Consider the following 15,823-nt stretch of genomic DNA (forward strand, 5'->3'; position numbering starts at 1 on the left):
ATGACAGGTTTGTTTTTCTTCCACATAGGGAAACCATGCCCAAGAGAACGTTGAAGAGAGAGGCTAAATTTGAAATTTAATAATGGTAATAAATTTGAGGAAAATATCTTTTATTTTGAAGTAGTCAAGTAAATTTCCTTTTGGTTTTAGAATATCTTTCATCCGACTAGAATAAGAAAAGAATTGAGCTTATGTTTTGTAAATACCATACTTTGGACTAGAATAAACAAAGTTTTAAGAAGGTGGTTCTTAAACCCTGTTTTTAATTTGGACTAGAATAAGCAAAGTATTAAGGATATGGTTCTTAAACCTTTTGTTTATTTTGGACTAGAATAAGCAAAGAATTATTATTCGGACTTTCGGAGAGAGGCATCTTGACATACTAATCAAAGCAATTATTTGAGTAAGTTGGGGAGCAAAGAATGTTCCATACTTTGTGCATAGTAAATTTTCAGACAAGTTGTTTAGCGGTTTAGCTCATTACCCTTGCGGTGCCTTGCTCTTATATAAAAGAATTGGGCTTATGTTTTGTAAATACCATACTTTGGGCATGCCTTCTCTAAACACCACACTTTGGACAAGAATAAGAAAAGAATTGAGCACATGAAATTCGTGAAATGCCATACTTTGACAAACATAAGCAAAGAATTGAGCATGTGATTCGTGAAATGCATACTTTGAACTATAATAAGCAAAGAATTAAGAATGTGGTTCCTAAACCATATACTTTAATCCGGAATAGAATAAGCAAATAATTACCGCAATTGTTTGAGTGATTTGATGAACAAATTAAAGAATGTTCCATACTTTTTAAGGTAGTAAAATTTTCAGACAAGCTGTTTAACCCAGTGGTGCCCTATTCTTATATATAAGTATATGCATGCATGGTTGAAATCACATCAGTCCATCAAACCCTCTTTTGCTATATATTAGAACCTTAACCCCAAAAAAAACTCAAAACTACGTAATGGCAGACACTATGCTGAGCTTTGCTTTGGAGAAACTTTCAACACTCATAACTGCAGAGGCAGAATTGCTAGGTAGCCTCTCAGATGATGTTAGAAAGTTGCAATATGAATTAGATAGCATCAAAGAAGTTCTCAAGGATGCTGAAAAGAAAGCTGAGGTAGATAATGGCGTCCGCGTGTGGCTGACTCAACTAAGAGAAAGCGCTTACCACATTGAGGATGTCATTGATCAATATCTCATGCTCAAGCAGCAGCAGCAACAACAACAACAACAACAACATTCGCTGCAATCCGACTATAGTAATAGTCTGAAAAATCAGTTCTTACTGATAATAAACAAAATCAGTAAGTGGGTGAAGAGCGCAGTTGCTTGCATCACACAGCTGAAACCTAAACATGAATTAAGCTCTGAGATTAAAAAGATTCTAGCTGGTATTGTTGAGATAAACAACAGAAGAGAAAGGTATAAACTCATTACCACAACAGATGACTCTAGTGAAAATGAACAGAATTGGCAAGACCCACGAATTTCCTCCCTCTTCAAGGATGAGTCTGAGCTTTTCGATTTTACTCGTAAGAAGACGCAAATCTTTAGCTGGTTGAACTTGGAGCAGCAAAATGATCAAGATTGTACGAAGATACAAGGTCCTCGTGCTGTCATAGCCGTGGTTGGTATGGGAGGATTAGGCAAAACAACGCTTGTTCGGAAAGTGTATGAAGATAAGAAGGTCAAAGAAGGCTTCTCTGTTTATGCCTGGGTGACAGTCTCACAATCTTACAGATGGAGGGATTTGCTAAATAGCATATTTAAGCAAGTTCAGGTGGAGCCTTCTTTACAATTAGATGCATCTGATGAACACACCATTATCAGTAAATTAAGGAACCACCTTCAGGAAAAGAGGTATTTTACACCTTAAAACTTTTTTAGATTTCAAAACTTTCTATTTTATCTTGTGTGATGCATAATAGAATCCTTCAGGAAAAGAGGTATATATATGTGTCCCCTCCTCACTTAATCAACCAAATCCTTCCAATGTTCCATCCACCGTTGCTATCCAAATATATTGTAAGCTAACAATTTCTAAAACTAAGGTAAGTGCTACCTAGAACATGGAAGACATTGCCCACATACAAGACCATGATAGAATAGAACTACCCACTAACCATTCATTCCTAAATATTAGGATTCATGAACAAAAATCCATGCTTTTTTAAATTTTCTCTAGATTTAGTCAAAATTTTAATTACATCTCACTTCTCACCCAAATTATGACCTCTTTCCACCATAACTTGACTATATTTATCAACAATTCAGTCAAAGCCAAGTAGTGTAAAAGTTAATGTTATTGATTCAAAGTGAATTAATAGGGTCTTAATTGTTATATTGATACTAAAGTGTACTTCCTCCGTTCTAAATTAAACGAAACATTTATCATTTTAGGTTGTTTAAAATAAATGAAATGTTACTATATTAGGTACTCACTTCTCTCTATTTATCTCTTCATCACATGAGTCCCTATTTTTCTTTCTCTCTATCTCTCTCTTCTCCTAAATCCCCGTGGTTATGCCCTACGTTTCATTTTAAAACAAACCGGAGGAAGTATAAATTAATAATATGAAAAAATAAATAAAGATGAAAGGAATATAAATTTCGGTACATCTTTTTTATACTATTCATATCCTTTTAATATTATTTATAGGTACATAGTCGTGTTCGACGATGTTTGGGATTCAAAGCTGTGGGTATATGTTGAAAATGCTTTACCCAATAACAAAAAATGCAGCAGGATAATGATGACAACGCGAGAAGTAGACGTGGGTGGTGCTTGGAATGATCCATCAGGTGGTCATCATCTCTATAAATTGGAACCTCTAAGTTCAGAAGCATCATGGGATCTTTTTTGTCATAAGACATTTGGTAATGCAAATTGTCCTTCTCAACTGGAAAAATTGTCACAAGAAATGGTGGGGAAATGTGAAGGATTACCACTTGCGATTGTAGCGATTGCGGGGCTTTTGTCCACAAAAGAAAAGATTCTTTCCGAGTGGAACAATTTGTACAATAGTTTTGGTTTTGAGATTGGAAGTAATCCTCACTTCTCTAATACCACCAAAATACTATTGTTCAGCTATTATAAGTTGCCATACTATCTTAAGCCTTGCTTCTTGTACTTCGGTATGTTCCCCGAAGATTACATCATTAGCAGCAACAGACTAGTTCGGTTGTGGATTGCTGAGAATTTTATACAAAATCAACGAGGCAAAATGCTTGAAGAGGTAGCGAAAGAATATTTGAGCGAGCTTGTCAATAGAAGTTTGATTCAAGTTCATGAGATAGATAACCCAACTGAGAGACCACAATCAAGATTTCGAGTTCATGATATCCTCCGTGAGATTATAATTCTTCCAAAGTTAGACTACTTATGCTTTGGTCAAGTTTTATCAGAGAACAATTCACTCACGGCCAATAAAAAATTGCGACGATTCTCCATTTGTATAGATGGTTTCAACAATAGTATGGTTTTAGAGGTTTTTAATAACAACACTATCTTTAATAGTACCCGTTCTCTTCTTTGGTTTAGCAACTTGTCAGAACCTTACATGAGCTTTCTTGAAAGTTGCTCGCCTTTTGAAAGTTCTAGATCTTGAAGGTGCTCCTATTATCCATATCCCCGAAGAATTGGGAAATCTGCATCACTTGCAATATTTGAGCTTGAGAAACACAAAAGTCAAAATTCTTCCAAGGAGAATTGGGGAGCTTTGGAACTTACAAACACTAGACCTTAAGCAATGTTTGATAGCTGAGCTTCCTAGAGAAATTGGTAATTGTCACAAGTTACGCCATCTTATTGCTTATGTAGAGGAGCACATACACATACGTTTAGGTGATAACTTCACCATATTCTGGCGTCAAAAGTTAAGGAAGAAAGGAGTAAAGATACTAGAAGGCATATTGCAAAATTTTCCAGAGCTCCAAAAATTAGCACGTATAGATGTAGCAAATAAACCTAGTTTAATGGTTGAGTTACAACATTTAAATCAATTGAGAAGGCTAGAGATCACAAATCTTCATAAAGAGTATGGAAAGGATTTGTGTTGTGCAATAGAGAAGATGAAACATCTTCAGTCATTGAGTGTCCGATCAAAGTTAAAAGAAGGCGACATCGAAGACAAAGATTATGAAGTTCTTGATTTAGAATACACATTCACACCTCCTCCTTTACTGAAGCATATATACTTGGGAGGACCATTTATATTGGAGAGGTTACCAATGTGGATATTGATACTCCCCGACTTAGCCAAATTGGACTTGGCATATTCAAGGCTCAAGGAAGTTGGGTTATATATGCTTAATTTTGTACCTAATCTAGTAGACCTTACTCTGAATGAAGCCTTTGATGGTGAGTGTCTGTTCTTGAAACATGGTAAGCTTAAGGTTCTAATACTCTATAGGCTACCCTATCTGGAAAAAGTATACATTTTCACTCATTTTGATGGTAGTCCCAACCAGTTTGATGTGTGCGTAAAAGATGAAAGGGGTTTCAGGCAAATGGGTAGTGGTGTCTGCTGCCCTTTTACGATTTGGCAATCGAGTTCAAACTCACTAACTTACACCACTACAAAAAAGCCTTAGGAAACCGGTTAAAAATTACCTTGCAACCAGATGACAATTGATTTACATCTCACATGTCTCGTAAATTAGGAGAGGGTTTATAATGCCCAATTTCTTTTATTTATATGAGAAACTAGTTGATAGCTAAAACTAATCTCTTAGACAAGCGTATATATAAAATGTAAAAAGGAGACTAGTTGATAGCTAAAACCGGTCTCCTCACTTATTCATCCTTTGAAATCAATTGTTGACCATAACTGGTTTCTTTAGTTTATTACACATATTTTGATACTATAATAAATTACAGTATAGATACATTATCCTACAACAACTTCCATATTTGCGCTTTGAGAAACCTCTTATATATACGCTACTTCATTTTTCTTTCTGATGAAACAATAAATAGTACAACAATATTATTAAATAGAAGTTTCTGCATGGTTTATTCATCATGTCAAAAAAAAGAGACTTGTTGATTTTATTTGTATCTAAAACCATCTCCCAAAGAGGTTTCTACAATATAATGATATCTAGTAAAATTAAAATTTAAAAATCTAATAATATGTATAATTAATTCGTTGTCTTTAATTTCAATTGCCTTGTGCTTGTTTGTTTAAATATGTCACACACATATCTCTTAACTCGTCAATTATCTTTTGAGAATAACGTACTACAAGATAACTTCAAATAATTATAATAAAAACTAGGACAAATTTTTAAGTTTATTATGCACAAACTTATAAATAACTAATCGATATAGAATCATGCATTACCAAAAATTATAATTAGATGTCAGACTCAAATGCAACTGACTTAAAACATGTATAAAGCAACAACCATCCTAGACCCTATACATATTCACCAAATCCTGAGGAAAATATGCTCTTTGGTACAAATAAACCCCTCTATCAACTTTTCCAACTTATCTAAAATAAAATAAAAAAATCAGAGAAGAATATAAACAAGAATACGAATTTTTTTAAGATCTACATCATGAAAAGTATATTGTTAGTATAATAACATAAATAAACTGGAATTGACCCTCAGATATTATACCTTATCGCTTGGATCTTGATAATAATTCACACGTTGAGTGGTGTTGAAACTTGAACGGAGATTGAATACATTTAATTATTGAAAAGGCTACACATACATTCGGTGTATATGGGCCAAACATACACCTGTGATGTGGCAGCTTTTTATTGGTGTTTGGGTTTGGCTTTCAAATACGTGTTTTTAGAATTTTTATGTGAATTTCAAATGAAAATTGAATTTCAAATTTCAAATCTGATTTGTATTTTCAAGGAATAATTAGTACTCTTAATTTTTCAACTAACCAATTCTCTCTCCTCTCATTTTTTGGCAATAATTTCTTGTAACACCCGACCACTAATTCACTATTTAAGACGACCTACTCCCTCCGTTTCCTAAAGATCTCCCCTCTTTCCATTTAAGTGCGTTTCCAAAAGATCTTCTCTCTTTTACTTTATTCCCTCTCATCTCCACTTTTCCGTTTATCAAAATTTTCTTCGTACGGAATGGATGATCTAAAGGAAGCCATGTACAATAATGCAGGTAGACATTCTTCCCATAATGATGTAACCACTTATCAATCATATTCTCATCACAAATAGGCGTGCCTTTGCTCCTTTAACTGTATACCTTGACAAATTCCCATGAGCCGGGAAATCATTAATCGTGCAAAATATCATGGCATGCAATGTGAAGTCAGTTTTCCCATACGCATCGAACATCAAAACACCTTCATCCCACAAAATTTTCAGATCTTGAAGGAGTGGGTCAAGATACACATCTATGTCGTTTCCGGGTTGCTTAGGACCAGAAATAAGAAGCGATAGCATAATAAATTTACGCTTCATACATAACCAGGGGGAGATTATAAATTTCAGTGAACCGGCCAAGTTCTATGTTGGTACCTAGTTAATGGTTCATCCCATCTGTATAAGTCCAAGCCTAAGATTTCGAGGTTCTTTACCAAAATCGGGAAACTTTCGGTCGATATTTCTCCATTGCGGAGAATCGGCCGGATGTCTAAGCATCCCATCTTTCTTCCTCTCGTCCGCATGCCACCTTAATAATTTAGCATTTTTCGAAAATAAACGCCTAAATCTCGGAATGATTGGAGATACCAAAGAACTTCGCCGAGTTTCTTTCTTTCTCATCCTCTCATCATTATTCTCCTTTACCTTGTATCGAGACTTTCCACACCTAGGACACTCACGCAAATCCCGGTACTCGTTTTAATACAACCTGGCATGCATGTATCTTCTCATATACCATACCTAAGTGACAACAGTTTCTTTGCCTCGGTTTCATTCCCTTCAGGTAGCAATTCTTGTAAAAAAGTGAACAACTCACTTAGACTTTATCTTATTTTTATTTGAACAATGTGAGGATGCCAGAAAGTTTAGTGAAATTCTACACCCCGGATACATAGGTTTTTCCGCTGCACTTAAAATACTATCATACATATGCGGACGATCGGTTCTTTCATCCTCCAAATTGTGCAACATCTCATCTACCTATCATTTCATCATCTACCATATCATTTTCATCATCTACCCTATCTTTTATTCCTTCAACCTCAACCTCATCAACATGCAAATCATCACAAGCTAGTGGAGCTCATACCCAATCATAAAACTCTCCATGCCATGTCCACCTAGTATAGTTACTCTTAAACCCACGACGAATCAAATGATCTTTAATTTGATCCATATCACGATACCCCCTTGAGTTATTGCAATCACAACAAGGACACAAGACTAACTTTGACCCATTCTCCGATTGATGTTCTAACGCAACTCTGATAAATTCATTAACCCCTTGTAGAAATGTCGTCGAAATTCGATTACCATACATCCAGTTTCGATCCATATTCATCTGACACCAAATAAGAACACAACTCTATATTCAAAGTAGTTTATCAAATGCAGTCATGACCATTTGGGTCCTTATCACTCCAACCTAACCCATCCTTGAGTTTCTCATCACTAGTGAATGAACATTTGGTTTTCAATTCTAAGAAAAATCCGGTACTTCCCTACAGTTCTCCAAGTACACGAAGAAGATAGTAGTTAAACTATAAACATATGTACCTAGAGAACGCTTACGGCCCGTTTGGTAGTCGTTAATAAATTGCGGTAATGGGAATGAATTTTATGTGTAATTTTATTAGGGAAGCACCATTAAAATCTCCATGGGGAAGCATTTTTTCTCCATGGACAAGCAATCTCACCCTTAAACTTGCTTTTGTCTCCAAGGGAAGCAATTTTCATTACCACTCTTACCACCCTACAAGGTGGTATTGGATGGGAATGAAAATTCAAGAAGGAAAGTGGACACTTTAGGATAAATTAGCATTACCATGGTAATGGACAATGATATTTTTCACAAATTTACACACAAATTCATTCCCATTACCACCATTTATGACCAACTACCAAACGGACCGTTAGGGAAATGAGCGAGATCTTTCTTAGAATCGAAAACCAGACATTCATTCACATCCTAAGTGAGATAAGAAACTCAAAGAAAGTCCCAAACCGGGGACTATTCAAGACTTACTCCTAATGAGTAAGCCTCGAACGGGTATCTAGGCAAATGATGCACATTGCAATAAAACAACACAAACCAATCCATTCCTTAGATTTCCCTCCCCGCCCCCATTAAGGTATGTCCATATAGGTTTAGTTATGATTCTACTTATACTTCCCCAATCACATAATAATCAAACAATTCACATATATACATTCCCAATCATATAACCAAACAATTTCAAAAACAAAATGTATAATACATACCTCTGCTCTCAAGGAGCAGCGAAGACAAGCACTCTGACGTGAGCTTGGAGAAAAGTCAAATCGCAACTGAAGTACAACGTAAACGAGTGGCAAAGTGAGAGAATGCATGATTATTAATGTAGATTAATACATAAAAAATTCAAAAACAACACAAAAACTACATACATTATTGCCGGCGAGAATGTGAGAGAGCACCGGTGAGTGTGCGGCGAGTAAGAATTCGGTGAGTCGGCACCGGCGGCGAGAATGAGAGAGAGCACCAGTGCGGCAAAGGGGCGGCAGCCGAGAAAAAATAGGACCGACTGAGACGCCGAGAAGAAATAGGGCCTAGAGGTCGAGTGTGCAGCGAGAGTAGCGAGTGTGCAGCGAGTGTGCAGCGAGAGTAGCGAGCGCCGGCAAGTTGTGCGGCAGCCGGCGACACTGGCGGCAAGTAATTTTCGAGTGTTGAGGGAGGGTGAGAAATAGCCGGAATGAGAGAGCGTAAAGGAGAGTGCAACGAATGTGCGTCGAGTGCACGGCAGCCGGTGGCACTGGCCGCGAGTTGTGCGGCAGCTGGCGGTGAGTAATTGTCGAGTGTTGAGGGAGGGTGAGCGAGTAATTGTCGCAGGAGAGAGAGAAAGGGAGAGTGCAGTTTGTTTTGAGTTAGGGCTCGAAAAAATAATGCCGTTAGTAAAAAATAATACCTTGGGCCTATGTGATTTGCGTCGGACCGACCTCTGGGTCCGACAACGCTTCCCCCATATGATGCGACGTAGATTGAGAGAAAGGTTTTCCCACCAGGTACGAGCGAAGTGCGTCGCACCCTTGCAATGTGCGACACACATTACTCATTTGCAACGCTCCCCCATAAAGTGCGACGCAAATAAGGCGAAAGGTTTTCCCACCAGGTACGAGCGATGTGTGTCGCACCCTTGTTATGAGCGACACAAATCCTCCATATGCGTCGAACGTTGCCAGTGTGCGATATATAGCTCATACTGGTGCTTGGGCGTTGCTCTTTTGCATCGCACCTTGGAGGATATGCGACGCAAATAGTTTTTATGCGTCGTTTCCTTTACTGTGCGACGCACTTGAGGGGACGCAAATCGCCCTTTTTCTACTAGTGTTCGGTTAAGAAGGTGCAAAGCTACAATCATATAACATATTTAAACATTGTGAGATATAATAGCAATAACTTAAACATCTTATATTATATTAAAGCAGATAATGTTAACGTTACTTTTTTTTTTTTTGGTAAGTAAGTAAGTTTATATTCACCAAAATCACCCATACAAACTTCACTAGTTCTAAGCATCTTTAGAACCAGTAAACAACAAGACCAAAATTGGACTTTACACTACACAACCATCAAAGATGGTTTATCCACTCAATATCTACACTACTACTCTTATGTGGAATACAAAACTTTACTCTATGCTTTACATTGTATTTTATCAAATCTATACTCTTCTTTATACTACTTACATGAGCCTGCCAATAAGCATCATTTCTCACTTTCCAGACTTGGTATGTTGTTGCTGCAAGAGTTGTACAAATCACCATCTTCCTAGTTTTTGTGCCTTTATAGGCTCTATACACCCAGATGATCCATTGAAGAATATTCCTCCTTCGAAAAGTAATTCCAATCCATTCCATCACACTCCTCAAGAGCTGTTGACTGTAGCAACAGTTAAAGAATAGGTGGTCATGGGATTCCACCTCCTGTCCACAGATGCAGCATTGTGTATCTGTACATATTCCATATTGGAACATTTTTTCCTTTGTTTTCAGTCTATTCTGAACACTCAGCCAAAGAATGAATCTATGTTTTGGCAATGACATTCTATTCCAGACTCCTTTTGCCCAGGCAACAGGTCTTGAGTCTTCTTCAGTTAACTTCTTATACACCTTAGCAATATGGTATGAATTCCCAGTCCAGTCTATGGCATTGTTGTTCCTCAGAACATCCTTGACCTGACAGAGATATTTCATAACCCAGCTGGCAGTTGTAGGTGCTTTGAAGTCTATCCAATTTTGCTCCTTGATGTATACAGCATGTACCCATTTAACCCAAAGATCATCTTTATTTGTTCCTATATGCCAAACAAGCTTGCCAATAGCTGCTGTATTCCACTTTTGAATTTGTCTGAAACCCAAACCTCCTTCTTTTTTTGGTTTACAGACATTTTCCCACTTAACATACCCTCCTTTAATCTCCTTCGCTTTCCCACTCCATAAGAAGGCCCTGCATACTTCTTCAATCTTTTTTATGGCTGCCTTAGGTATTATGAACACCTGTGCCCAGTAGCTATGGATACTAAGCAATACTGCATTTACTAGTTGAGCTCTACCAGCAAATGAAAGGTGTCTTGTACTCCAACCATGAATTCTTGCTGTCATCTTGTCTACTAACACTTCATAATCAGTTGCCTTAAGTCTGCTAGCTGAAATTGACACTCCAAGATACTTAAAAGGCAGTGTACCTCTTATAAATCCAGAGAACTGTGTCATTCTTGTTGCTTCACTCTCTTCCACACCATGGCAATAAATTGCAGATTTACCTCTGTTAGCTTGCAACCCTGACACCTCAGAGAAAAGATGAAGGCCTTGCAGCATTACATAAACAGAAGGAGCCTCCCCTTTACAAAACAACATTAAATCATCTGCAAAACACAGATGATTTAGATTGAGAGATCTACATCCCTGAAAGTACTTGAACAGAGCCATGTTGCTGATGTATGCCATTATCCTTGAAAGATAATCCATACATATGGTAAATAAGAGGGGAGACATAGGATCTCCTTGTCTCAAACCTCTTTTTGCTTGGAAAAATCCTTCTGTACTTCCATTCAGCAATAAAGTAAACTTGACTGTCTTGATACAGGCCATAATACACTTAATAAAGTGTGAAGGAAATTCTAAGGCAGTTAACAAATCTTCCACAAACCTCCATTCTACTGAGTCGTATGCTTTTTTTAGATCAATCTTCATGATGACTCCTGGTGTTTTACTACTTCTGTTGTTGAATCTTTTAACAAGATCTTGGCAGAGCAAAATGTTACTGATAATACTCCTCCCCTTGATGAAAGCTCCCTGATTAGGAGCAACCAAGTCAGGCAACACCTTCCCTAGTTGTGAACAAGTCAGTTAACAAAATGTTAACGTTACTTGATATAACAACGATGACTTATATTAAAGTATATGGTCTTACATTGTAGTTAAGTAACCTTACAAGTTAGTAGCACTACTACTAGATGATTTAATAAGGTGGGAATCCTTGTCACTACCCAGTACCATCATCCCCAGTAGTACCTAACATAAATACAAAATGTTATGAGCCGAGGCTCAGTAACAAGCTACTCTAGCAACGTAAATTCATTTTAATTTGTTTTATTTGTAAACAGAGGGAAAGAATATTTCAAACATTTATGAAAACAACATATATTTAATATCACCTCTATCATCCACTAATCCTTTCACCCATTTTTACCTGGTTGCTGCAAAATCAGTCAGCTCTGGGACGTCTCCCAGCCATGTGTATGCACCACTATGCAAGGGCATGTGCCCCCGGTTGTAATCCCCCGTAAATTAAATTTATGGATTTTATAAATATATTTTAGTATTTATATATTTATATTTAAACATAATTTAGTTTTAAATGATTTATTCATTTAAAGAAGGTTGACAATTTTAAAAATCAAAGAAATTATTTTATCTTCCTAGGTGAAGGCATGTTTAGTTAGACAACTCGGTCCAATAATTATTCCATTAAAGTAATAAAATTATGGTTAAAGTTTAGTTCAATATAAGTTATCTGCAGAATATTAGATTGTTATATCATTATTTATCCCTGCTTATTAATTATTAGTGTCATATTAGAAATGTTATGTATTATTATGTAGTACTCAACTTTGCTGATTACGTGCTTTGTTTGTGTATGTTGATCATGGCTTTCCCTTTTTAATCCCGTGATGATCCATTTTGGTGAGCAGATTCTTTAGAGCATTAACATCTATAGGTTTGCAGATGTTGCATCATGGGGATTTGGAAATAAAGAGCTTGTGTAACAGATTGTTTTATCTATTACTTTACTAGGAACATATTATATTAAGTTTGGTTTGATGTTAACATTTATAGTGTGTTGATTTTAAGTACTTTTTTTATTTATTATATTTAAAGTTTGAAATTTAGTTATATGTTTTCCGCTGCAAAATTCTGAATAAGCCGATACGTTATCACACGGGCGATAATGTTTTGGTAATTCTCTATGTTTTATATTGAAAAGGTATTTTTGAAAAGAGATAATCATCGGAGTGTTACACGGGTGTTTCCCTACACTAATAAAGGGTCAGTGCCCTAGTAATAAGTGACGGGCTAGTGCCCTAATAAACAGCTCGGTTCGTGCATGACCGCCAATCACCTCAGCAAACCAGTTCCTTCACTTTATTTTATCATGTTTCATAACTTTTAATATTTATAGGTGATAATCATCATTCATTCATCTCATCTCTACCTCAATAATTAAGGTAGCAAAACTATTTCATATCATATCATCTTAACAATAGCTCATGATTGTCCATCTAGTTTATAGAACTTATAAAAAGTATTTACAAATAATTAAATCATAATAATCATCCCGCAACTCAAGAATAATCTAATTGATAAACTTTTACTAAATCACATTGTCCTCATATTTCATAAAGATATTTAAAGGGAATTGCCGATAATAACAGTAGATGTTACCTTGATTGCAGAATAATAACCCTCTTCTTATGTCCTTGATATCGTCCTTACTAAGCTCCGAGGAACGAGTTCTTTTAAGTTTCAATACTAGTATTTTATAAGTTAGTAATCAATAAAAGACATTAGTATTAGTGCTCTTTAAGTACGATTCTTAGTTTACAATATATAATATATATAAGTTATATAGTTGTGACTTATTTAAAGTTCACGTGACTAATTGTTTATATATATACTTGACATAATAGTTCATAGGAATCCTTTATATACTTATTCATAGACATAACTTTGAAATCAAATTAAAAGTATTATATATCATCTAGTCATATTACCATATTATATGTTTAGAATCATCAATTAATCTTATATAAGTGAATTGTTATGACTGTTAAACTAAATTAGGAATATATGTTAAACATGTTATAACTTAGATATTTTGAAGCTTGCATTATAAACTAACTATAACTAAGATTTGCTAAACTTAGGTTAACTATAATTGATAAGTAATTTTATTTAACTAGGTATAAGCATGTATTAGTCTTATTGTTATTACTTAGCATTTTAGGAGTATAAGTATGTATAATTCATTTTGGGAATTGGTAAAACTAACATACAAAGTGTCCCACATTACAAAAGGAAGAACCAGACTTACCCAAACAGAACACAAACACGCATGCAGAGGAGGGAGAAACGTGGGTCTATGAAGCAGCGACGAGACCCGTGGATGGGCAACGATTTCGGACGGCGAAGGGTGAGAGAAGGGCGACGAGCAGAAAGGCAGGTGCTGGTGTCCAGTGGTGTGTGTGGCTCGCAAGAGAGGAGAGAGAGTGGGCGTGAAGGGAGGTTCGAAGGAGATGAGAGAGCCGCAATTGGGGAGGGGAGATGGTGGATGCTAATGGCGGGGCTGGGTGTGGGCTCGCCAAGGGTGGTCAGAATGTGGGGTGGTGGCTGCTGTGGTGGTAGTTGCTTGGTGGTCGAACCAAAAGAAGAAAACAGAGAAATTAAAGATTGTAATTTTGGTTTCCAAATTCTTTCTATTGATTGTAATTTCTGTATTTTGTTTGTGATTTGTGATGAAATTTCGAACTCCAACTCCTCTATTTATAGAGGAAGGTTCATCTATATAGCAATTTCCTTCAATTAAATATTTCAAAACCATGGGAAATTCATGGAATTCAAAGAATCAGAGAACCAAAATCAAAGGCTTTTAGCTAAATTCGGTGGGTATGGTTCAAATGTGAGAATAAAAGTATAATTAGAAAATGTTTGATAGTTTTGTAATACAAGGGAAGATGAAGAAATCCATGGTTTCGGAGTTTGTGGCTTGCACGCCATTGACAAAGGAGGAAGATGGTTTTCCTCTTTTTCCTTTATTTTGTTTATTGATGTTTGGTTTGATGTTGGGTTCATTTTCTGATTTTGGGTTTCTTTTGCTTGTTTGGGCTCATGAACTTAGGCAAAGGGGTCATCAGAATTTGTTATTAACATTAAGTCTTATACCCAAATTACTTACTAAGTTAATTACAAGATTTTAGTAGTTTAGTTTATAAACTTCATTATCCCTAAATTATGAAACAAAATATTTAATAACTTAAAAATAGTTAACTAAGTGATTTTTATTTACTAAAATTGGTTCATTTTTAGTTTAATAATTAAGATTACTTATTAATTAAAGAAAATCAAAACTTGGGATTTTGCATTTTTTTTTTTGGGTTTGTCTTTCTCTCTTCTCTCTCTTCTAATATTTTCATCTTCATGTTCATGAATTCAATTATTTTTCTACAATGTATATTTTTTTATTATGTTCGAAAAATCTAATTTTGTTATTATTTTTCTCTACACCGTAAATTTTCGTTTTGTATTATATGTATATTATCTTTAAAGATATTGTTTATTCATGATTTGCTTAAAAAATTATTTTTTTACGTAAATTCATATGAATTATATAATTTTTGAGAGATAATTTTGTTTTTAATTATTTGTTCTTTGTCTTTGTTTCAAAGATCTGTTTTATTAAGTTTTCTTTGTTTTGATCTGTAGTAATCTTTTATTTAAAACTAAAAAAAAGAATTCTAATTTTTCTTCAGATTGTTCTTATATTACCTTTATCTTATTCATCTTCACCATCTTGTACTATGAATCCTCAGTTTTATTCATATGTTTTGAAAACTCCATCTTATTCATAATGTTATGTATTAGTAACATAATATGGACATTATTGGATTAATCACAATAACATGACAGTAACAGATTAGTGAGAAATTAAGCTTCTTGTTTAGAACCAAAAATCATTCCAATCCAAAAAAAAGTTTGGAGTCCATTAAAATTTAAGTTAAAACATATTATATATATATAACAAAATTTTGAACCATAAATTTGAACGTTTGTAAGTTTGTAATTTCTATTAACACGACACATTAAAATAGTATAATTCGCAAATAACGGTGGTGTTTCCTATAAGCATTTAATTTATCCACTTGTTATCACGGTTGAATATAGCGTCAACTTGGTTGCAACTGCAAACTTGGAAGTGCATTTATGGATGTGACGTCTCGAGTTCGAATCTCATGCTTGTATTACTTCCACACACCCCCGCCCCATTTTTTTGTTTTTATATTTTATTTTGTAGTAGCACTTTTAGTATTTGTATATAACAAGATTAATAATTGTGGTGCCTTATAATAAACAATAAATAAAGT

General features: G+C 35.3%; 1 protein-coding gene across 1 annotated transcript; it reads left to right on the forward strand.

Annotated features, from left to right (window-relative positions):
- The first annotated feature begins 883 nt into the window (after positions 1 to 883).
- On the forward strand, positions 884 to 4,407 carry LOC104890954 (disease resistance protein RPM1). Its single transcript, XM_048643214.2, has 2 exons — positions 884 to 1,869; positions 2,669 to 4,407. The coding sequence occupies exons 1-2, from the start codon at positions 968 to 970 to the stop codon at positions 3,615 to 3,617; spliced, it is 1,851 nt and encodes a 616-aa protein (XP_048499171.2). The 5' UTR covers positions 884 to 967; the 3' UTR covers positions 3,618 to 4,407.
- Positions 4,408 to 15,823: the final 11,416 nt, after the last annotated feature.

The sequence above is a fragment of the Beta vulgaris genome, chromosome 4 (assembly GCF_026745355.1).
Source record: "Beta vulgaris subsp. vulgaris cultivar EL10 chromosome 4, EL10.2, whole genome shotgun sequence".
Taxonomy (NCBI): Eukaryota; Viridiplantae; Streptophyta; class Magnoliopsida; order Caryophyllales; family Amaranthaceae; genus Beta; species Beta vulgaris.